The following is a 21,975-nucleotide window of genomic DNA, read 5'->3' on the forward strand; positions in this document are numbered from 1 at the left end:
TAGAGAGTTTGGGTCTGTCCCACGGAAGCTCACCTAATAAATTATTTTGTTAGTCTTTAAAGTGCTACTTTACTGCCTTTTTGCTTTGATAGTATATAGACTAGCATGGCTTTCTGTTACTAAATGACATGCTAAAGTGAGTGAAGTCTCTGCTCTACAGCCTTGCCTGACAGCTAGCTGCCCTTTAGCTCATGCAGTAGAACACAGGGCTTTAGTCCCTATGATAACAAGTTCAATCCCTGGTGTGGGTGACCTGGGTCTGTTAGTGTTAACAGGGGGAAGAGAAAAAGCTGGCATCTTCTTGTTTTCCCCAGAAAAGCACTACCCAAGACTATGAAATATTCTGAGGCTACAGTAACGAGAACCATAGAAACACCTAAGATAGATTTATGGGGTTAAATACACCTTTAAAAAAATCTAATGAACCAATGTCCTACAGCTCATAACTGAGCTAGCCTGGAGGTTGGCCTTGTTGCCAGAGAATACAGTAATACAGTATCTGTAGCTGGCTGAAATTCTTGCACACCATTTTTTGGTTTGATCAAAAATGGCCTTTTTTTTTTATTTCAAAACCTGAAGCTTGTCATGAGAGGTTGTCAGAACTATAGAGATTCTCAGTTCTTTACGAAATTTTCCACCATATGCTTTTTAATAAAATTGTGTGCCAAAATTGTTATAGAAATTTTCTGTGGGGGGAAAATCCAGTTTTTGATTTAAAAAATGGTTTTGGGGACATGAAAAAAGTCTGTAAGAGTTTTGATATGAAGCATGGTTAAAAATATCATGGAAAAAGTCATACGTTTCTGAGCCCTGGAGTATGGAAAGACCCATGAATTTTAAAAATGCATGCAATAGTGTTTTAATCAGCCATAGCAGTATGTTTTTAAAGATGATACAATGATTGCATTGGTCAGTGTGTCGCAGTCTAAGTCAGTGAACACAAAAGATCCCATGATAAAAACAGGATTGTTTTTTGTTTTCCTCTGCTGTGAAACTGGCTGCTTAAAATGCTCTGTTGGGACATGTTCAATGTAATCATTAAATGCCCATGTTTAGTGCTGATCAGGAAATACTTTTCATGCCTGGGAATGTGTTCGAGCTTTTGAAACTTCCTCTCCTGGATTGGGACCAAAAATGGAAAACTCAAAAAATGTTTGTAAACCAAAAATCTGAAGAAAAAAATCGGTTGAGGTCAGTCAAAGCATTTCATTTCAATTTCAACCATTTTTAATTAAATATATTTTTTTTGCTATGAATGAACTTAATTTTTGAAGCAAAAATGGGCATTTTTAAACAAAAAATGGAATTTGTGTTTAGAAAATAGTTGAAATAGGACATTCTATCAGTTTTGAAACTTTTTTTCCAATAATTTTTTGAAACAGGAAATGTGTTGAAGCCAATTCTTTCCTGCTAAAAGATTCATTTTGGATGAATCTGTCTTTTTCAGCAAAAAAAACCCACTTAGCCATGAAGTGTCTGACCAGCTCTACTAATGTACACCGTCTCCCCTCTGTTGGATGGCACTGGAATTGATCAGCTGTGGTTCATATGCCCAGTACTGGTGATAGTGAAAGGAGATTCTCCTTTAGTTTAGGGTCCTGGGAAGATCTGCGCTTATCCATGAAGTATGTGTGTGGCACAATGATAACAGCTCTGAAGTTACTTCTGGGGGCCACATGTGTAAGACAGTCCAGTAGCTATATTACAAAGATAATGGTTTCACTGGTTTTGTGCTATTCATATTTCTTGTTCTTCTCTATGGCAGGACCCCATGGCCTATCTGAACAACAATTCTCCTCCAGTGAGTAACACAAAGCTAATTCTGATAGGAGCCAAACTATCTACCACTTACTACCTCCCCAGCTGGGTTATCGAAATAGCTTTTTAATCCCCGTTTGTAAAGCACCTGGAGAACCTGGGGTGAACGGTGCTTCCAGAGACGCAGAACAAGCGTGAGTGAGACTTGGCTGTCCCATGTCTTGGACGAGCTGGGATGTCTCTTTGTTCCAGCAGTTAGGGCATTAGCCTGTGACCTGGTAGGTCTTCATTCATTTCCTTGCTCCACCAAAGACTTCCTGTGTCACCTTTGACAAGACACTTAGCCCCCCTGTGCCTCAGTTTCCCCGTTTGTACAGTGGGGATAATCATAGACATGTAGGACTGGAAGGCATCTCGACGGGTCATTTAGTCCAGTCCCCTGCACTCATGGCAGGATTCAGTGCTACCTAGACAATCCTTGACAGGTGGACAGGACAATAATAGCCTCATCCCACGTGCAGCCATGTCTCCCGCTCCTTGGTGTTCACCTCCTTGCCATTCTTCTTGGCAGCCGTCCTCTCCCCGCCCCACTCTCCAGCCGCTGCTCAGCCAGATCTCGCTGGTAGGTCCTTCCTCATTAAGCCAGTTTTCCCAGCCCATCAGCTGTTCCCCTTGACCTTCTCTGACTTGCTTCCCCATCTGAACGATGCATGGAACAGTAAAACCGCCAGTAGCTGAACCTCCGTTCTGCGAAAGGCTGGACTGGCACTTCACACCCAGCCGTGTGCAAGCTGGGGCTGAGAAGTCCCTGGCTTCCACGGCCTGGAGGCTGGGTCTGAACCCAACACCGCTGAGCTCGGGGAGTGTTTGGGATCTGGAGTTGGACTTGCAAACGGCCCCTCTTCCAAATGAACCCCTGTCCCCACCTCTGTCAAGGAGAGGGATCTGAATGCAGCATTTCCCGCTCAAGCGCACGCTGCTCTGAGCCTTGCCAGCCCCATCCGGTGCTCAGCTGTGGAGATCGTGTCTGCTCCTTGCAGGGGCTGGGGCGTCCCTTGGTGCCTGGGGGCAGAGGGGCACCAGCTTGTGGCCTCCCGCCTTTCATGTGCTCAGCACCGAGGCTTATGGTTGTTGTTTCTCTTTGCAGCTGCTCCCAGAGAAGGAGACTGACTACAGTGAGTGTCCACACCCCTCTGTCCCGTCCTCCTCTTGCTTGTGCGGGGGGTGTCTGGCAGCAGCCCTTCCGGCTGCATGGGCAGCTCTTGTTCACACACATAGTTAAATCCTTTTTTTGAGGGGGAGGGTGTGGAGCTTTCTCAGTTGTTTGTCTAGATCATATCCTGAGCCAGGGAGTTCCACTGGTTAACATACCAGTGATGGGTGGTGAACCTATTTAAAGGTCTAGCCAACAGCGCCTGTCAACTGAGACTGTGAGCAATTTGGGGCGAGCCTGGGGGAGGGCATGATATGTGCCCCCCAGCTGCTTGGTACGCCAGGGGTCAGCGAGCCCTTCCTGCTGCATTTGTCCCAGTGGCTGCCCTCCAGTTGAGCACCTCGGTCGAGCAGCGCTCTCCTGGGCATTCTCCTGGAGCGGGATGTTACACCGGGCAGCACAGAGTGTAGCCAGGCCCCAGGGGCGGCTGCAGGGCAAGGCAAGGCCTGACTGGGTCTCCGAAGGCGACGGAAGTAGAAATAACCCTCGGAACAATGATTCTTCTTCTCTTTTATGGACGGTTCAGCGGAGTTCACAGGCCCGCCCCAGAAGCCTCCAAGGCTGGGAGCTCAGGTGCGTGGTGAGAATGAGCCAGGCCATCCCTGCACACGCCCCTTCTCTTCCCCTTGAATACAAGCCCCAGACTAATCAGGGCTGCCTTTGATCGCTGCGCTCGGCCCAGTGCCCCCTGAGCACACCCTGCGCTCTGCCCAATGCCCCTAGCACACCCCCAACCCTGGCAAGGCGTGGCAGGCGGATGCTGTGCCCCCCGTGGCCCCTTGGGCAATGGAAGTGTTGACCCTGCACCTCGCCATTGGCTCAGAGCCTGGCCAATAAGCCGGGAGTCTGCCCTGGGGCAGCTGAACCCACCCCAAGGGCGTAGAAGGGCCTGCATTGCGTACAGCTGCTGTCCTTCCTCCCCGGGCTTCCCTGGCGAGCCGCCCCAGTGGGCAAGCGAATCACGTGTCCTCTCCTGGTCTCCGGGCAGCCAATCCAGCCGGCCCCCACGGCCAACCTGGACCGGACGGACGACGCCGTGTACGGCAACGTCATGGAGCTGGTGAAGGCAGTGCTGCAGCTCAAGAACGAGATCTGCCAGCTGCCCCCAGAGGGGTACATCATCGTGGTGAAGGTAATGGCCCAGGGTGTGGGGGCCGGGCAGGTGGGCACCCGCGGCGCCGCCGGGGGAGGTGGGCACGGACTGAGCGAGCCTAGATTCAGCGATCCTCAGGCCAGAAGGGACCGTGTGACCATCTAGTCTGGCCTCTCTACTGCAGAGGCCAGAGAGCTGCCTGACAATACCGCTCGAGCAGCTGCCTGAGGTGAACAGCCAGCAGTGGCGGTGACAGAGAGGGCACTACAGCCCTTGGTAACTAGCTCCAGCGGGTATTGCTCTCACCAGTACAAACTGGCGCGTGCGCGCGCGCGCACACACACACACACACACACGCGTTGCCCGTCTGAATTCTCTAGTTTGAACGTCAGACCGTTCTCTGCGCACGTCACGTTTCCCAAGATGCATCCCTCCCCAGGGGGGGTCTTGACCCAACAGTGGGTCACGTGTCCCAGGATGCACCAGTTCGGGGCTCGTATCCCAGAGTGCAGCTCTCTGCAGTGGCCCTCGTGAGCCGCAACAGGCCCAGGTCGTAAGGGAGAACGAATCGTTTTGCTGAAGCCAGAGTCGCCTTTCACACGGCCTTTCCCTCCCCTCCGCAGAACGTGGGGTTGTCCCTTCGGAAGCTGATCGGCAGCGTGGACGACATCCTGCCGGCCCTGCCTGCTACATCGCGTACTGAGGTAGGACTCCTGCACTCTCTGCCACCGGAGGAGAGTCATTGAATGGGACACCCCCCTGCTCATGGGGTAACGGGTGATCCTGGGGAAATGCACATGGCCAGTCCCCACCCCCCAGCTCCTATGTCCTGCGAGCAGCTTCCATCCTGCGGACATTCGTGCTTTCAGGGCTTGCAAAGCGCGAGGGCAGACTCGGGGCACAGCAGGTTCAGGGGGAGCAGCGGAAGTCACAGAGGAAGTGCACCTTCCCTACCTGCCCTCTGTCAGAGGGTCTCACAGGAGTCCGTCCCCTACAGCCAGGGGGACAGCACAGGCCTGGCTCTTTTTCTTAAAGAAACCCCCCCCCCCAGTGCACACAGGGGTCTGGCAAGGCGTTGATGAGAGAAGCACTTGAGGCACTACTCAGCAGTTCCTGTGACAGCTCATCCCACATGGAGGGAGGCAGGATTTTATGTATCCCAAACTTCCCTTGCAATGCTGCAGCCGGCTCCTAATGTTCCACAGTCCCGAGTCAGCCCCCTGTCCCCTGGCATGTGATCAGTAACAACACAATCCCATTCCTTTTCTATTTGTCTTCTGGTCTGTGCGCCTGACAAAGGCCCAGTTGCTCCAGAGAAAGCTGGAAACTTGGTGTTTTTGTCAAGGAAGGCTGAGCAGCTTGGCCAATCACATGACTCGAGGAGCTGGGGCTTTAAGAAAATCCTCAAGCATTGCAAGACTCGATTAAAGTCGGGAACGTTGACAATGCAGATCAGTGTAGCTCATTAACCAGCTCTGAATTGGGCCCTCTTTGTGGATTTCACTGTCCAAAGGGAGGGGATTGCAAACAAGGGCCTGCGTGGTAGAGAGGGGATTAGATTTCAGCCTGGCATCGTGGCCAAGACCAATGACACGTCCAAGCATGCAGCTTCAACAGGGAGAACCTACATTTTGCTGGTAAATCTCCCAGTGCATCTTCCCCAGCAAGGCCTGATAGAGAAGAGACAGGGCTCAGGTAGAGGTGATTCTTGACTGTGGCTGTTGGACACAGACAGATCCTGTGGTCGTCTCTCACTCTTTTTGACTAAGGACATCACAGGACTTCCTAAATCCTGGCCCAGCTGGCGCTGCCGACCCCTCCGTCTGCAGGTATACCTGCGTCACGCAGAGCACATGAGTGCAAACTTATCTGAGTAACTCCCTTCGCTGGCAGGAGTGGAAGGCTGTTATCCCTTGTGAGGGGGTCCTCCAGCGTTGGGAATGTCCTTCGCACTCTTCCTCCGTGGCTGCCTCCGCCGTTCCCTGCCACGTGTGTGCTTTGTGTTGGCAGATCGAGGGCACCCAGAAACTGTTGAACAAGGACCTGGCCGAGCTGATCAACAAGATGCGCCTGGCACAGCAGAACGCTGTCACCTCGCTGAGCGAGGAGTGCAAGCGCCAGATGCTGACGGCCTCCCACACCCTGGCTGTGGATGCCAAGAACCTGCTGGACGCTGTGGACCAGGCTAAGCTCCAAGCCAACCTGGTGAAGCTCTCTCTGGAGTGAGAGAGAGACGCTGCCGGTCGCAATGGGAGAGGAATCCGCTCTGGAAGGCCCGGCTTTAAATATCGCCTTCAGCCTCGATGTTCCACCCCTCTCCCTGCAATCGCTCATGTCTTATATATTGTTGTGTCAGTCTTCTGAAAAGGGGGCGGAGACTCTCCTGGCTCCTCCCCTCGACAGGGCATGCTTGTGGGGAACTCGCTGTCTTCCCATGTCCCATAGAACGTGCTGCTGCGGCCAGTTCTGCACCCACAGCACACCAGAAGTCTGGGCAGCATGGGGTAGGGTGGGGGTAGACAAGTGGAATCACCCAGCCACCTGCCAGTCCCAGTCTCAGTCCTTGCAGGGAGCTTTCATATCAATTCTGCTTCCATAGTATCCTCTGAGTTGACAGGAGCCTGGTGAATTTCACAGGTGCAGGTGGCTGTTGGGCACATTTGTTGCCTTGTAATGTTTGTAGACATTGAGAGACGAGGGAGTTTGGACGTTGCGGGCTGAGACCTGGGTTTGAGACTCCCAGGGCTCCGGAAATGTTCCGCTGGACCATGAAGAGACTTGTTTATTTTCTTGTATATTGTATAAAAGAGTTTATTTAATGATTGTGCGTGACCTGTGTGCATCTCCGGACCCTATCCGCTCACCCCCCTCCCTGTCTGCAGCTGGAACGCACCGATCCCAGAGCACGGACAGCGCTGAATGGGGCTTTTGATCCTGAGAATTGCAGCCTTGGTTCTGACATTTAGAAACACAAACCAGCCCTGACGAGGGTATTTCTGATCTTTGCTTTTCTGTAAGAGTCTGCCTGGGGGGGGCGGAAGGCAGAAGAACAAAGCAACAACAGCAAAACTCTTTCTATTTGGTTTGTGGTTGAATTCAAAATTGTACGGTTTGGCTGTGGCCATTAATTCCCATGAAGCTGTTTATTCTGGTTGAGATAAATGATGTACAAGCTTTGCTTTTCTGTGGTGTGTGAGATGGGGACTCTCTACAGCTGGGGTGGGGCTCACAGGATCCCTTGTATCCCTTCTTCTTCTCAAATGGCTGTGAAAATTCCCAGGGCGTTAGACACAAGATCAAAGGGGTTCTTTATGGCCAGGCATCAAAGGTCTTGGAGCAGCCTGGTGGTTCTTTGAAGCTCTAGGCATCTCCCATAAAGCAGGTTTTCGTGCAGGGTTGCCCACCCTTGCTCTGGCTGGCCATGCTGGGAGGACAGGCCTGTTTTCTTTGCGGTCAGGTCGCACTTGCTTCCCAATTGCTGGAAACGGCCTTTAGCTTTGGAGAGAAAGCTCAGTGACTTTTACAGCGCCTCTCTGTGCCCAGCAGCTGGGGGTTAAACCGAACCCCAAGTACCGCAAAAGCTGGCAACACAGCTGTGGAATTTCACCCCGTCCTTCCTGCACCCAGCCGTATCTTGCAGTTGAGCTAGAACAGTGGCGTCCGACGGAAATTTCCGGCTTGCCGCAGCTCTCCCCCATCAAAGCCAGGCACCCCTCCCAACTGCCAGCAACTCACCAGAGCTGCCACCGCCACTCTGGGCCGCATGAGCTGCAACCCGTGGCTGGAGACGCTCTGGGTGCTGTGGCTGGCACCATGGCTAGAGCCACCGCCACCGCTGTTGCCACCTGCTTGTCCCACCAGTTGGTGGGCCACGTGGGCAGAGGGCACTCCATTTTGCCACCTCTCAGTGCCCCGCGTGCCACATGTGGTGAACTGGAAGTGCATTGGACACCGCTGGCCTAGAATGTAGCTATATCTATTTGAAAAAAAAAATAAAACCAGATGCCCAAATGTTAAGGCCCTTTGGTTAATACTCCCACACAGGCTTTCCCTGGAAGCTTGGACCTCAGCACCACAAGGCAGGATCATGCCACTCAATCACCACATTACTGCCCATCTATTGCTCATCCCTTCGAAAGCAATACTGACCTCTGAGCAGAGGCCTATAGGTGAGTCCTACTTCCAGTCAGGGCACTTGTCAGTCAGGGACCCTAAGTGCCAGGGGAAGATCAGAGAAATGTTCTTTAGTTTTTCTCTGGTGTTTGACAGCCAGGAAACGATGCTTTCTTTCCCTCTTGTGGTTCTGGACTTCAGGGTACTCTTTGAAACAGCCCTGAAGGTGCTCTGACTTTGGGCCAGAGAGACCTGTAGTTTGGCTTTAGTATACATTGGCTGGCTAGATTGGGGAAACCGGCATGGCCAGGTGCCTGGCTCAGCTCTCATGCGACCAGGTTGGGGTGCTAGGCTGGGCCGTTAAAGACATGCATGCGCATCCTTGTGGGGTCAGAAGACTTCCTGTGTGATCTCAGCAACTTGCCACCTGCTCTCCTTGCCTCAGTTTCCTCCCTCTGGAAAGTGGCCATCGAGGTTGCCGCGTTTGTTCTCGGAATTCATTACCCTCTGCAGTCAGGCTGGTTGCAGATGGAGCATATTTCATAGAATCATAGAATCCTACGTCTGGAAGGGACCTCAGGACGTCACATAGTCCAGCCCCCTTCAAGCAGGATCGTCCCGCAGAGAGACTTCAGTTGGTATTTAACTCGTTCATTTGGTTGGAAAAATGTCCCCAGATTTGTTGGTGAAATGAATCAAAATGAAAAATGGCGGAAAGGGCTTTCTAGAAAGCTTGGGTCTTTATTTTTCCTTTCCCCTCTGAAAACACGGAGATGGGAACAGGACGGGGAGCCAAAACAAACCGCTTTTGACAGGAAAACAACAAATCTTCATGATTAGTTTTGGCAAAATTTTTTGAATCTCTCCCCCTTGGAGAAAAAAGTTTGTTTGCTTGGGGAAAAAAAGCTTCCAACCAGCTCTCCTCTGCAAAGCACGTTCCGGGCAGAACTCAGTCGAAAATGGGAAAGAGCTCTTGGGCCAGACCTGAGCACCGGCGTGAATTCCCCCTGGAGCTAGCTGGCCTGGCTGAAGGGATGCCATTGCTGCTTTCCCTTCAGCAGGCAATCTGCCTGCGCTGTGGTGAGCACCCTGGCTCAATCACACCAGTGTTGGTAGTCCTCCAGCACCTTCCCACAAATTCCCCCAGTGTGCCTGGAAGAACACAGCAGCTCAGCTGACGGCAGCACAAAGAACCGTGGCATGTGCCCCCAGATGTCCTAGCCTCACCCAGGGAGCGCAGCAGTAGGGAGGACGCAGGCATCGCTGAGTGTGGCTCTCCCACCCAGGCTAGGCTGATCTGAGTGCCAATCACCCAGTTACCTCCAGGATACTTATGCCATGGCTGTCCCATTGCATTGAGCCGGCCACCCACCTATCGAAAAGCCTTGGTGGTGATAGCTAGCTACAGCCTCCCAGCTTCCGGGTACAGATGGAGACCTCTAGTACACTCTGCCCAGGCGGTTATGTCTGCACCTGTGGAATAAATTGGGTTCAGTGACTTTGTGGCTGGGAGGAGCAGCACGAAATGGGCCCTTGTCACCAACCCAACATGAGCGAGCAGTTCCCACAGCAGGGCCATCTTAGGGGACACATCAGCCGCCTTGCTCGGTAGCTACGGGCATGTGACTTTCAAGCCCAGAGCGCTCTCTGTGTTTCCATTCGGATGTGCTCAGTTTTCAGCAGTTTCCACCTCTTGCGAAGAAATCTTGCAGGGGTTTCACTGATGGGCTCCCCCTTCCCTCCCTTCCGGCTCTCGTCACATATTGGCACAAACCACAGGCATGTGAGCATCAACACACCTGGAGTCGGGCCCAGCTGATAGGTGGCTTCAGGAATGGTGCTGGTGCTACCCGAGACAAGCTGCAGTCCAACAGGATCGTGGCTTGACAAGCTTCTTCCAGTGGGGACAAGCCCCAAGGGCCTTCACAGCAGCCAGGGTGGGTCATTTGTCCCCTCCCCAACCCTGGCTGCAGGGCCATCTTCAGTGCAGGGCACAGACCCTATATCATCCCAGCCAGGAAGGGAGGGAGGAAGAGGCCGATGGTCCCCAGCAAACAGACGATGATAAACATCCAGAGGAAGATCCGGTCTATCACCATAGCAACATATTTCCAGTCCCCCTTCACCTGCAGGCAGACAAAAGTCAGAATGAGGGGGTCACAAGAGCAGCATGGGGGTCACGGGGGTCCAGCAGACTGGTGCAGAGGCTGTTGTGTTGTGAGAGACGGGTTGGCTGTGTGGATGTAGCCTGAAGCTGAACTCGGAAGCAAGGCGGGGCAGGAAGGGGATTTTCCATCCCATAAGAGGGTTTGAGGTTCTGATTTTTTTTTCCTGATCTCAAATCACGGGGGAAAAAAGTTTAAAAAAACATCTCAAAATCTTCCACAAACAAACTAAAACCTGCAAACACCCCCAAGTCTGGTTCAGGTCTGTCGGAGCCTTGTATAAGCAGGGTCTCCACAAGCCCACCCTGACCTCTAGTGGTAAGCTACAGAAGAGGACTTTAGGAGATGCCCTTGTTTGCATGGCCACACCCACCCTGCCGAGGCACACAGCACCATGGGGCTGCTTTGCTGAAATGATCGCTTTGGGCTGCTCTTGGCTCACCAGTCTTTTGTTATTAGGACAAAGGTATTAAAAGCCTGTTGTCCCTCTTGTGTGACTCAAGGGCAGCAGAACAGAGCTCAGCATGTTGCATTTGAAGGAACCACCCTCACTTTAAGTGCACTTGCGAAGCAGGGGACAGAGGCACTGCAGCCTAGGGCCTTAAAAGGAAGAGGGAGATGAAGAGGTAGCAAGGAGAGGGGTTGTATCTAAGTTTTTAGGTGCAGTTATGCTCCTGACCTGCTTGTTGTGTAGTAGCAATAGTGGTGAAAACTTCATAATACTAGAAATCATTGACATCAAGGGTATCTTAATGTCTCTATATGTAAGTCTAGGCACACCCACATTTTGAATACGGTATGCAGATGTGGTCCTTTCATCTCAAAAAAAGTATGCTAATAGTGGAAAAGGTTCAGAAAAGAGCAACTAAAATGATTAGGGGTTTGGAACAGGTGTCATATGAAGAGAGGATGAAAAATTGGGGATTTTTAGCTTAGAAAAGAGGAGACTGAGGGGGATATGATAGAGGTCTATGAAGTCATGACTGGTGTGGAAACAGGAAACATTTATTTGCTTGTTCCCATAACACAGGAACGAGGGGGTCACCAAATGAAATTACCACGAAGCAGGTTTAAAACTAAAATAAGGAGGGTTTTCTTCACGCGATGCATTGTAGGCCTGTGGAACGCTGCGCCCGGGGAGGCTGTGAAGACCAGGACTTTAACGGGTTTCAGAAAGAGCTAGATGAATTCATGCAGGACAGGTCCATCCATGGCTATGAGCCAGGGTGGGTAGGAATGGTGTCCCTAGCCTGTTTGTCAGAGGCTGGAAATGGATGTCAGAAGAGGGATCACATGGCGACTGCCTGTACTGTTCACTCCCCCTGGGGCACCTGGCATTGGCCAGGGTCAGAAGACAGGACACTGGGCTGGACGGACCTTTGGTCTGACCCAGTGTGGCCATTCTTATGTTCGCTGAAAGCCTCAAATCACTGGTAACCCAGGCCTAACTCTTAGAGCTGCATTGAGATGCTCTGTCTCTGATGTAAGAAGCTGCTCAGGGTGCATGAGCAGTGAGAACCATAGAGCCCTAGAATGCTAGGGCTGGAAGGGACCATAGGAGGTCATCCAGTCCAGCTGTACTGCCAGCAGGCGAGTTTGCTGACAGCAACATGAAGTGTCGGGACCCCAAGGCAGCCCAGCCCAGTGGAGCAGGGTGAGTGGCAGAGGGAGCCTGGACAGCAGGGTGGGCCCGGTAGCCCCCAGGCTGGGAGGAGAGCTCATCCAGATGTACCCCTGAGCACAGCAACTGGCAGTGGGGTGCAGTGGTGGGAGACGGGGAGGCACAATAAAGGAACTTTTGGTCCTAGAACTCTCAGGCAAAAGATGCTGCCCACGCTGTCTGGGCTGGACGTCCCACTCACGGCTGTGTGCTTGTGAACCCTGCTTGGGGCATTTTCCCGAATCAATGCCGGATGATTTCCTTCCGTTTGCTAACACTGAGACCCTGTGCTGGCGAGTGGGGAAGCAGCGCCCCTCAGCGGCACCTGGGGCAGGAGAGGGGGTGGGAGGGTGTTGTAATTCTCCCAGGTTACTGGGTGGGGACTCAAGCCAGTTCTGTGTTGTACTGTGGAACGGAACCCCCTAGCTATTGAACCAGGCCTGGCTGGCTGCTGGTCACCCCCCAGCAGAAGGGTGCCAGTTCTTTCAACTACAATTCGGGTTTGGTGCTCACATTGCTAAATGAAAAGTTGGTTTGACTCATGACGCTTCAGTTCTGACAGGTCCAAGCGGGACAGACAGACAAGTCTGAAACTCTCCCCCACCCCACGGCGGTAGCGACACAGATGGTTACGTGGCGTGTGTTGGTTCTGACTCGGCATGGGGAGGGGGCGATGTTTGGAAAAAGATCCCTGTTCGGCTTGGAAGCCATCACTGGAAATTCCTGTCCCACCGCTGGCTCCTTGGGCAGGTCTCCTCATCCTTCTCCCCTTGCCTCAGTTCCCTGGGGCTGACCATCTGCCCTGCAGCTGAGGGGAGGGTGAATACCCCAACAAACGGGGGGTCTTCTGTGCAGATGGAAGGAGGGTGTGAGAGCAGAACCAGAGCTGGGACAATACCCTCCTAAGGCCACAGTTCAGGGCCAAATTCTGAGGTGGCCAGTGGGCCCACGCCTGCCCAGCTGGCTGGAAATGCAAGCACAATGACTGAGGCCCTGCAGAATCGGTCTAGCCTGGCCCTATGGAGCTTTAATCCAGCACTGAGAAGACCCAGGCCAGGTTCAGGGTCCCTCACGGCAGAGCTCAGCCAGGGTATTGGCTCCTTCAGTCTCCTGACACGCAGGGAGGCCCACAGGACCTTCAAGCTGCGGCTCTGCGGCTCTGCTTTGCAGCTGAGTGCAGCTGCTCATCTTGGGCCCTGGTGGTCCCACCAGTGACTACATTTGGCCCTTTTCCTTTGACCAGTCACACAGCTCCTTTACTGCACAGGCATCTCCCGTCAGCCAATCGCTGGCCTATGAAAACTTAATTAGCTTTTAGCCCCACGCCTTCCTAGCTCTCCCCTGAGCCCTAGCAACGAGCCAACCTGCCGAGGGGCCACAGAACAGCCACAAATGACTGTAGGCGAACACAGTGCTGTCTGGACAGCTGGGGGCATTAAAGCGGGGGCAACGAACGGACCCCAAGCCCCTTCATCCTTCCTGAGTGACAGGCCTCCCTCCCCCCCCAGCCCCAGATCCTACACCCCGCTGGGGCAAAAGGAGGAAAGCCAGTGCCCCAGGGCGCATCCCCACCTGGTCCTCTCCACTGTGACTGCTCCCCCTGGTGGCAGGGCAGGAGGCACCTCTCCACTGGGCGCTGGACTGGCTTCAGCCCACTCGAGCCATGTGGACTCTTGAATAGCCATTGGGTGGTAGCGCCTGACGTGGGCCAGATGCCAGCCAATGGCTGGCAGGGGAAGACCTCAGGTACCAGGCCCAGCGGGGCACAGACTCACCGAGAAGTCGGCATCCTCAGCCCGCAGGTGGTCGGCGATGTAGTGCACCCCCTCCAAGGCCTTCAGGACCCTGGGGGACAGCCGTAGGCTGGGCTTTGACACCAAGCTGTCCCCTTTGGTAGCTGGCCGCTGCGCCCGAGGCCCCAGCCTCCTGCCCCGGTGGTGGCGGCAGTTGGAGTGGTACCGGATGCCGTGTTGGTGGGAGCCTATCTGGAGGGGCTTGCATCCTGGGTGCAGCCTTTCCTCTTCTTCCTCTTCCTCCCACGTGTCATCGATGTCCGTCTCCAGCCATCCCCTGGAGGCACTGAGCCGAATGCCTGAGGGGTCGTACTGCCCAGCCAGCCCTTCCCCCGGGGCCAGCCCCGGAGGCCTCTTCATAAAGAGCCAGCGGGGGATGAAGTCCAGGAAGACAGAGCGTACCCAGCCAGGCATCTTGTGGGTGCTGGGCGAGCGGTGGTGGACGTTGAGGACGAAGACGGTGATGACGATGGAGAGGGTGACGAAGATCATGGTGAAGAGCAGGTACTCGCCGATCAGGGGGATGACCAGCGAGGTGGAGGGGATGATCTCAGTGATGAGCAGCAGGAAGACGGTGAGGGAGAGCAGGACCGAGATGCAAAGGGTGATCTTCTCCCCGCAGTCGGAGGGCAGATAGAAGACCAGCACGGTCAGGCAGGAGATGAGCAGGCAGGGAATGATGAGGTTGATGGTGTAGAAGAGGGGCAAGCGGCGGATGATGAAGCAGAAGGTGATGTCCGGGTAGATCTCCGTGCAGCAGTCGTACTTCTTGGTGTTGTAGGTGCCCACGGCGGTGATGATGGCCCACTCTCCGCTCTCCCAGTAGTCCTTCAGGTCCACGTCCCGCTCCATGGTCTCCAGGTCTATCTTGGCCTTGTCGTACGTCCACGAGCCAAACTTCATCTTGCAGTTCTGCTGGTCGAAGGGAAAGAAGGTCACGTCGATGCTGCACGAGCTCTTGTAGATGGCTGGTGGCATCCACTTCACCTTGCCGTCGGAGAAGAGGTGGGCCTTGGTCATGTGCGTCACTGCAAACTCCCCATCGGCGCTGCAGGACAGGGGAGCAGGGTCAGAGCCTTGGAGAAAACAGGGAAGGGAGGCCAAGCCAAACCACCCGGGGGTGGGACAAAGGAAGGTAGGGCTCATGATTAACATAGGCGTGGGCCTCCCAGGGTCTGAGTTGGAGTGCCAGGCCCTGTGACAGACACGCCTGCTCCGGGCAGATCACTCCCCGGCCCACATGTGCACAGCACCATTTAGGTCCCAGGTATGAGGGACAAGGCAGTGCGTGTCCCTTTGCCCTGGGGGCAGGGGGATTTCACTCTAAACTCTCCTGGGTCTCAGTTCTCCCATCGGTGAAACTGCAGACTTGGGTCCTTGGGAAGAGCTCAGGTAGGCGATGAAGGGAGGCATGTAAGAGTCTAACTGGGTGGACACAGCAGAGCTGAGTGACCTGATGCAGCCCGGTGGCAGGAGGGCAGATACTGTGCTGGTGAGCATGGCTGGCAGGAGAGATCAGGCCGAAGTCTAGGGGGCTGCCCCAGAGCGGGAGATCCGGCTGGGCGTGTCTCCATATGATTGCAACTAAGCAGAGCAGGGACCCTGTCGAGAAACCCCTGGTTGGGCCTGAGTCCCAGAGGGCAATGAAGGACCTGGGGATTACCATGGATGAGAAGCTGGATTGAGCCAACAGTGTGCCCTGGTAGCCAAGAAGGCAAAGGGCAAACTGGGGTGCATTAAGAGGAGCTTTGCCAACTGACCTGGGGAAGTGATTATTCCCCTTTATTTGGCACTGAGGAGGCCACATCTGGAGTATTGTGTCCAGTTCTGTCCCCACTACAGGAAGGATGTGGACAAATTATAGAGTCCAGTGAGGTGATGAACATGATTGGGGCTGGAGCACATGGCTTATGAGGAGAGGCTGAAGGAACTGGACTTATTTTGTCTACGGAAGAGAAGTGTGAGGGGCGATTTGATAGCAGCCTTCAACTACCTGAAAGGGGCTCTAAAGAGGATGGAGAGAGGCTGACAGAACAAGGAGCAAAGGTCTCAAGTTGTGGGGGTTGGGGGGAGGGAGTCTAGGCTGGATATTAGGAAAAATTTTTTCACCAGGAGGGTGGTGAAGCACTGGAATGCGCTGCCTAGAGGTGTGGTGGATTCTCCATCCCTAGAGGTTTTTAAGTCCCAGCTTGACATAGTCCTGGCTGGGATGATTTAGTTGGGGTTGGTCCTGCTTTGGGAAGGGGGCTGGACTCGATGACCTCCTGAGGTCCCTTCCAGCCCCAGGAGTCCATGAGCCACTGTGAAATGCCATGGAGCTGGTCTGGACCCTCCAGTGGGATCTCCCAGGCTCGAGTTGCTCTGTGGCTCCGAAGAAGGCTGGGTCAAGAATTTCCTTTAGTGACGGAGACTCACCAGAAGGTGGCAGCAAAAGCCAACCTGCACCAGCAGCAGGAGCAGGCCCGTGATGCAGTGAGGTGTACGGCCCTGTGGGTGGGAGTACACGGGGGCCAGGCTGTCATGCCAGGGAAGGGAATTTGTGGCTCAGGCTGCTGGATGCAGACACACCATGTGTGTGGTTCACTCTGGTTCCCTGCTGCCATGCACCTGATTCAGCTCCCAGTTACACCCCTGTGAACCCATGGAGTTACTCCCCATTTGCACTCTGTACCCACCAGTGGGATGAGGTCTGGGGGGTCTCCGTAAGGCCTGGCCTGGAGGCAGCAGGCACGGACTTGACTGCCAAGGGGACCCCCTAGGCGCCCTCTCTGTCCGCAGGGTCTTTAACTTGCCACGCCTGTGCACTGGCACAACCTACTTGTTATACAGCACAATGTCAGGGATCCAGATCATCTCGGAGGGCACCCGGATGGAGGTGACGTTGTCGAAGTCTCCCGGGTTCCAGCGCAGTTTGTAATCGCTCCACTCCTGGGGGAGGAAGGACGAAAAATGGTTTGAGATGGTTGTGCTGCCCCGTAGGGCCGGGGATCCAGCCATCCGTGGGAGCCGGGCGACCATTGCTGCAAGGAGAGGAACTGTGTCCTACTGCAACAAGCGCATCACGAATCCTCTGGGACCAGTGTTCCCTGTAAGCTGAGCGCTTGGGCAGCCGCCCGGGAAGAGTCGAGTGCTGCCCAGTTGCTTAGCAGAGCATCCAAAGAAGGCAGCGTGTGCTTCTAGTGGTGCACATCCACACTTGCCTTGGTGCACAGAACAAAATTTATTCTGCCTCTGGATGGAAAACGATCAGATGGCCCACTCTCTGGGCTGTTTAGTGCTAGAAGCATGGGCCCCTCCCACATGAGCGAACAGGGCCCTGGGGCATTGCTCAGCTTCAAGAGGTTCCTCTTGAGCTGATTTTCTCTTTTCAAATGTGTCTTCATCCCTATGGGGCACATTGCTAAAGTGCCCTTCCCCATAGCTTCTGGGCACTGGGGGGGATTCAGGGCTGCTGAAAGGTCCCAGGCTGCAGTCCGGCTGAGCGCAGGCCTCTCTGCATGGGGCAGGCACAGCACAGGCTGTACTGTCATCAGCACCCAGTGGCCTGCCCCATCAGCATGCTTTAAACCCTGCCTGGGCAGAGGCATTGTCACCCACCTGTCACTGGGGACCACTCAAGGCCTGTTCCTGGACTAAGACCTACCAGCGCCCTTCACATCATCTGAGCAGCCGTGGGATGGGAACTGCCTCCAGGCATTTCTCACAAGGACCAGATCTCAACCATGCCTCCAAGGGGAAAGCCACTCTGCACCACTGCCAACCCCCTGGGGTGTCATGTCTCTTGGGTGTCACCCAGATCAGGGAAAAGGCTGAAATCCAGCAAGTGGAGATGGCTTGACTAGAGCCTTCAGGCTGGTCTGGATGTCCCACAACCAAAATCCTAAGTCCCTGGAGGTTCCCACGAGTCTCGGGAAACTCAGCACCCCACCAGGAAAAGATCCCTCACCTGTTTCAGCCAGACGTTCGTGGTCATCATTTGGTTCTTCTCATCCTGTTAGGGGCACGGTGGGGAGAGGAGAGTTGATTTGATCATCATGGAAAAAACCAGCACCCAACTTGAAACCAGCTGCTTCCACTTGGGCCAGTTCAGTGCAAGACCAGATGCTTCCCCACCTGTCCCAGCCTCCTCCAGAGTGTGGCTACCTAGCAGAGTGAGTGCCAGCTTTGGGGAGAATTTTAGCTGGATGGCCACGAGGTGGCAATGAGGTGTCTTTAGCGGTTACAAAGTATGGGCTTTACCTAGGAACAACCATAATGGATCAGACCAGTGGGCCACCTAACCCAGTACCCTGTCTTCCAACAGTGGGCAAAGCCAGCTGCACCTCAGAGAGACAGCACAGAGCAGGGCAATTACTGAGTGAGCCATCCCTGTTGTCCACTCCCAGCTTCTGGTTTAGAACCCTCAGAGCCGGGAGTTACCTCCCTGCCCACCCCGGTAAAAGCCATTGATGAACCTGTCCACCATAAACTTAGCCAGCTCTTCTCTAAACCCTGTTATAATTCTGGCCTTCACACCCTCCCCTGGCAGCCAGTTGACCTTGCTTTGTCTGAAGAAGTACTTTCTTTTGTTGGTTTGAAACCTGCTGTGTATTAATTTCATTGGCTGACCCTTTGTTCTTGTGTTATGAGAAGACATCAAAAGCACTATTTACTTTCTCCAAACCACTCATGATTTTACATACCTCTACCCTATCCCACCTTAGCTGTCTCTTCGTCTTAGCTGAAAAAGTCCCAGTCTTTTTAATCTCTCCTCATGTGGAAGCTGTTCCTTATCCCCAGTAATTTTTGTTGCCATTCTCTACATCTTTTTCAATGCCAATATACCTTTTGAGGTGGGGCGATCAGATCTGTCCACAGTATTCAAGATGTGAATCGTAGAATCATAGACTCCTAGGGCTGGAAGGGACCTCAGGAGGTCATCTAGTCCAGCCCCCTGTCTAAAGCAGAATCATCCCCAACTTAATCATCCTGGCCAGGACTTTGTCAAGCCAAGACTTAAAACCTACTAGGGATGGAGATTCTGCCACCTCTCTAGGTAAAACATTCCAGTGCTTTAGCATGCTGCTGGTAAAATCATTTTTCCTAATATCCAGCCTACACCCCCCTCCATAACTTCAGACCATTGCTCCTTGTTCTGCCATCCGTCACCACTGAGACCAGCCTCTCTCCATCCTCTTTAGAGCCCCCTTCAGAAGGCTGAAAGGCTGCAATCAAATCACCCCTCACTCTTCTCTTCTGCAAACTAAATAAGCCCAAATCGCTCAGCCTCTCTTCTTAGATCATGTGCTCCAGCCCTTAATCATTCTCATTGCCCTCTGCTGGACTGCTCCAGTGCATCCACATCCTTTCTGTACTGGGTGTCCCAGAACTGGACGCAATACTCCAGATGTGGCCTCACCAGTGCCGAGTAGAGGGGAGTAATAACTTCTCCAGATCTGCTGGAATATGCTGTGGGCATTCTCTGGATTTATGTAGAGGCAATATTATATTTGCTGTCGTATTATCTATCCCTTTCCTACCACCATTTGCTTTTTTGACTGCTGCTGCCCATTGAGTGGACGTTTCCAGGGAACTCTCACAACGCCTGCCAGATCTTTCTGAAGTGGTAACAGCTCACTGAGATCCCCAGCCTTTTGTGTGCCCAGCTGGGACCGTGTTTCCCACTGTTCATTGTTTTGCATTTGTCGGCATTGAACTTCAGTTGTCGTTTTGTTGCCCAGTCACCCAGTTTTGGGAACTCTTTGCTGCCTGCTTTCCAGCTAACTCTCCACATTTGGCACAAAGCGGTAAACTGACTTGCCCAATATCACCCAGTGAGTCTCTGGTGGAGCAAGGAAAAGTGCAGTTGTGATGGGGTGGACGAAGCCCTGTTGCTCTACAGGAGGCCAGGGGGCTTGTCACACCCCTTCCCAGCAAGAGAAGCAGCAGAGAGGTCTTCCCCGGCAGGACAGAGTGGCTGTCTGTATGGCAGCCAATCAGGACCCAGCAGGCCAAATATAAAAGAAGCTGCTGGCTAACTCCAGTCAGTTCCTTGAAGGAGCTTGACCCGGGCAGATCTCTATACCGCCTGGGAGACCAGCAGCACTTTGGACAGCTCCGAGTACAAGCTGAACGTAGACCTGGGCAAGGGCCATTGGCTGAAGACCGTCCACAAGCCAAACACAAGAACTAACAGCACTGTGGACAGGGCTAGGCAGATCCTCCTCCCAAAGCCTTGGAGACTATAAGGCAAAGGCCTTACACACCACCCCTTTGCCACAGGGGGCGCTCCTGAGCAAGGGGACCCCATCACAGCACTATACTACCCTGGTGGGGAGTTCCTTCCTGACCCCATCTGATGATGCACATGTGCCCTGAAGCATGAGGGCTGCTGCAGCTCTTGCTGAGTGTAAGTTGCCATCTGTAACTCCAGGTGCTAGTATAACTGCCCCACTCTTCAGGGGAGGGTTTTAGCAGCAGAATTCGAGTTCAGCTTCACATACGTACCACATCGATGAGCTGTGCTATGGACAGCCCAAATCGGACGATGACGATGTCAGAGATGTTGGGGACTGGCCGGGACCACCTGTTGTAGCTGGTGAATAGGTACTTGAAGAGACGCTCCTCAGCGTGGGTGTGAGTCTGGTCCTGGATGGACACTGCACGAAAGGGGGACAGAAAGAGCCATGTGGACAAGCTAGCTTGCTTTTGCCTAGAGTACTCTGAGCAATTTCCCTAATACTGTATGAATACAGCTAGACCAAAGGTGTTCATGTGACCCTGTTGCTATCCAACACTAAACAGTGTTAAACAAGGTTTGGTATTTGGTGCCCTCAGCCTGCTTAGCCCCATGCCAAACACACCGTTAAAAGCACTTTAGTCCTTGTATTAGAGACAGAAAAGAATCAAAGGCGCTGTTAGAGCATCTGGACTATGACCTATTTAACTACACCCCTTGTTCTCGTTAGCTGGGGAGTCATTTTAGAGGGGAACTCCCATGCCGGACAGTCTATTAGCGGGGGTCAAAGAGGGCAGTAACTGTCCCTTTGGGGAGCAGAGAAGCTGTTAGTTAAGATGGGCTGCTTCAGCCGTGACTGCTGGTGTTAAAGACCGATCTGATTTCCAAGAAGGCAAAACAAGACTAACACACCCGAGAGGGGAAAGCAAAGGACAGCAAAGGACACAGAGAAGGCAGGACCTGCACAGCCTGGAAGTACCCCTGTGATAGGTAGGGTAGGCCCCCAAGTCCCCTGCTGGAAACTTGTGGCCTTGACACATCCCCTCCCAAACAAACAATAGAGAGGTCTGCCAGCAGATTGGCTGCAGGGGAAGCAGCCAATCAGGGGCCAGGAAGGCCATATAAAAGGAGCTGCTGAACAGAGGTCTCGTGGGGGGTCATGGTGTGCAGACTGAGTGACTGGCCGGCTGTGTGAGAGAGAGGGAGAGAGAGAGAGAGAGCTGTTGTACCATGAATCTCTCACTGTGGAGAACTTAGTGAAGACCAGTCTATGCTGGGACTCTGAGATAAAGCCCTGAGGTAAGGGGGAAAAATGTGGCCTCCAGGAAGGAAGCCCCAGGAGCACCACTCTCTTCCAGAGCGGGTACAGCCTGAGGCACACGATAGGGGTTGCCCAGAGGGGTGCTTGTCAGACGTGTCTCCTGGAAGGGTTTTGTGTTCTTTGACGCACGGACAGCGTGTGAGACTCTACAGGAGGGCTGAGTGACTGACGATCCCTGATCAGAGGCTACGTCTACATTAGAGAGTTTTATGGCCAAAACCAGGGAGCGCCTATACACACAATGCATTTTTGTCGACGCACCTCGGCAATTCTGATGGCAGCGTTCAGCCGCTCCACCATGAGGAGCAACGCCTTTGTCAGCAGCTTCTATTGACAAAAAAATGCCTTGTCGATGCTCCGAGTGGCCCTCTGTCGACAGGCAGGGCTTCCAGTTCACTGGGCAGCCCTCTTTGCTGAGCTTCCGGTTGGCCGTTCTGTCGAGAGCAACCAGGCAGGATGGCTGCGCTGTGTGGACAGAGCAAATTGCTCTTCCGATCCGCTTTTGTGTGTGGACGTGACCTGTCGACAGAAGTTTTGCTGGAAGATCTCTTCTGACGGTGACGTCTGTTGATGGATCGCTGTAGTGTAGACGTAGCCAGGGAGAGGAGGCGCAGAAGGGAAAGGGGTGTGGGTCTCCACCCA

At 53.5% G+C, this 21,975-nt stretch overlaps 2 protein-coding genes across 5 annotated transcripts in view; one reads left to right on the forward strand and one right to left on the reverse strand.

Moving 5' to 3' along the window:
* PTK2B (protein tyrosine kinase 2 beta) overlaps positions 1-6,886 on the forward strand; it is a 117,784-nt gene extending 110,898 nt beyond the window's left edge. For 2 of the 4 annotated variants that reach the window (XM_074991431.1, XM_074991433.1), the window contains 6 exons: positions 1,766-1,801; positions 2,906-2,933; positions 3,489-3,544; positions 3,960-4,103; positions 4,688-4,768; positions 6,075-6,886. In XM_074991431.1, coding sequence (XP_074847532.1) covers positions 1,766-1,801; positions 2,906-2,933; positions 3,489-3,544; positions 3,960-4,103; positions 4,688-4,768; positions 6,075-6,290 — 561 coding nt within the window. In that variant the 3' untranslated portion in view covers positions 6,291-6,886. The remainder of the gene's footprint in view (positions 1-1,765; positions 1,802-2,905; positions 2,934-3,488; positions 3,545-3,959; positions 4,104-4,687; positions 4,769-6,074) is intronic. The other 2 variants (XM_074991432.1, XM_074991434.1) reach the window with 1 other exon arrangement.
* A 3,291-nt stretch (positions 6,887-10,177) lies between these two features.
* On the reverse strand, positions 10,178-17,768 carry CHRNA2 (cholinergic receptor nicotinic alpha 2 subunit). Its single transcript, XM_074989030.1, has 4 exons — positions 17,742-17,768; positions 16,614-16,723; positions 13,778-14,843; positions 10,178-10,303 (listed from the first exon to the last, which is right to left on the reverse strand). The coding sequence occupies exons 1-4, from the start codon at positions 17,766-17,768 to the stop codon at positions 10,178-10,180; spliced, it is 1,329 nt and encodes a 442-aa protein (XP_074845131.1).
* Between the last annotated feature and the right edge of the window lie 4,207 nt (positions 17,769-21,975).

The sequence above is a fragment of the Carettochelys insculpta genome, chromosome 3 (assembly GCF_033958435.1).
Source record: "Carettochelys insculpta isolate YL-2023 chromosome 3, ASM3395843v1, whole genome shotgun sequence".
Lineage (NCBI taxonomy): Eukaryota > Metazoa > Chordata > Testudines > Carettochelyidae > Carettochelys > Carettochelys insculpta.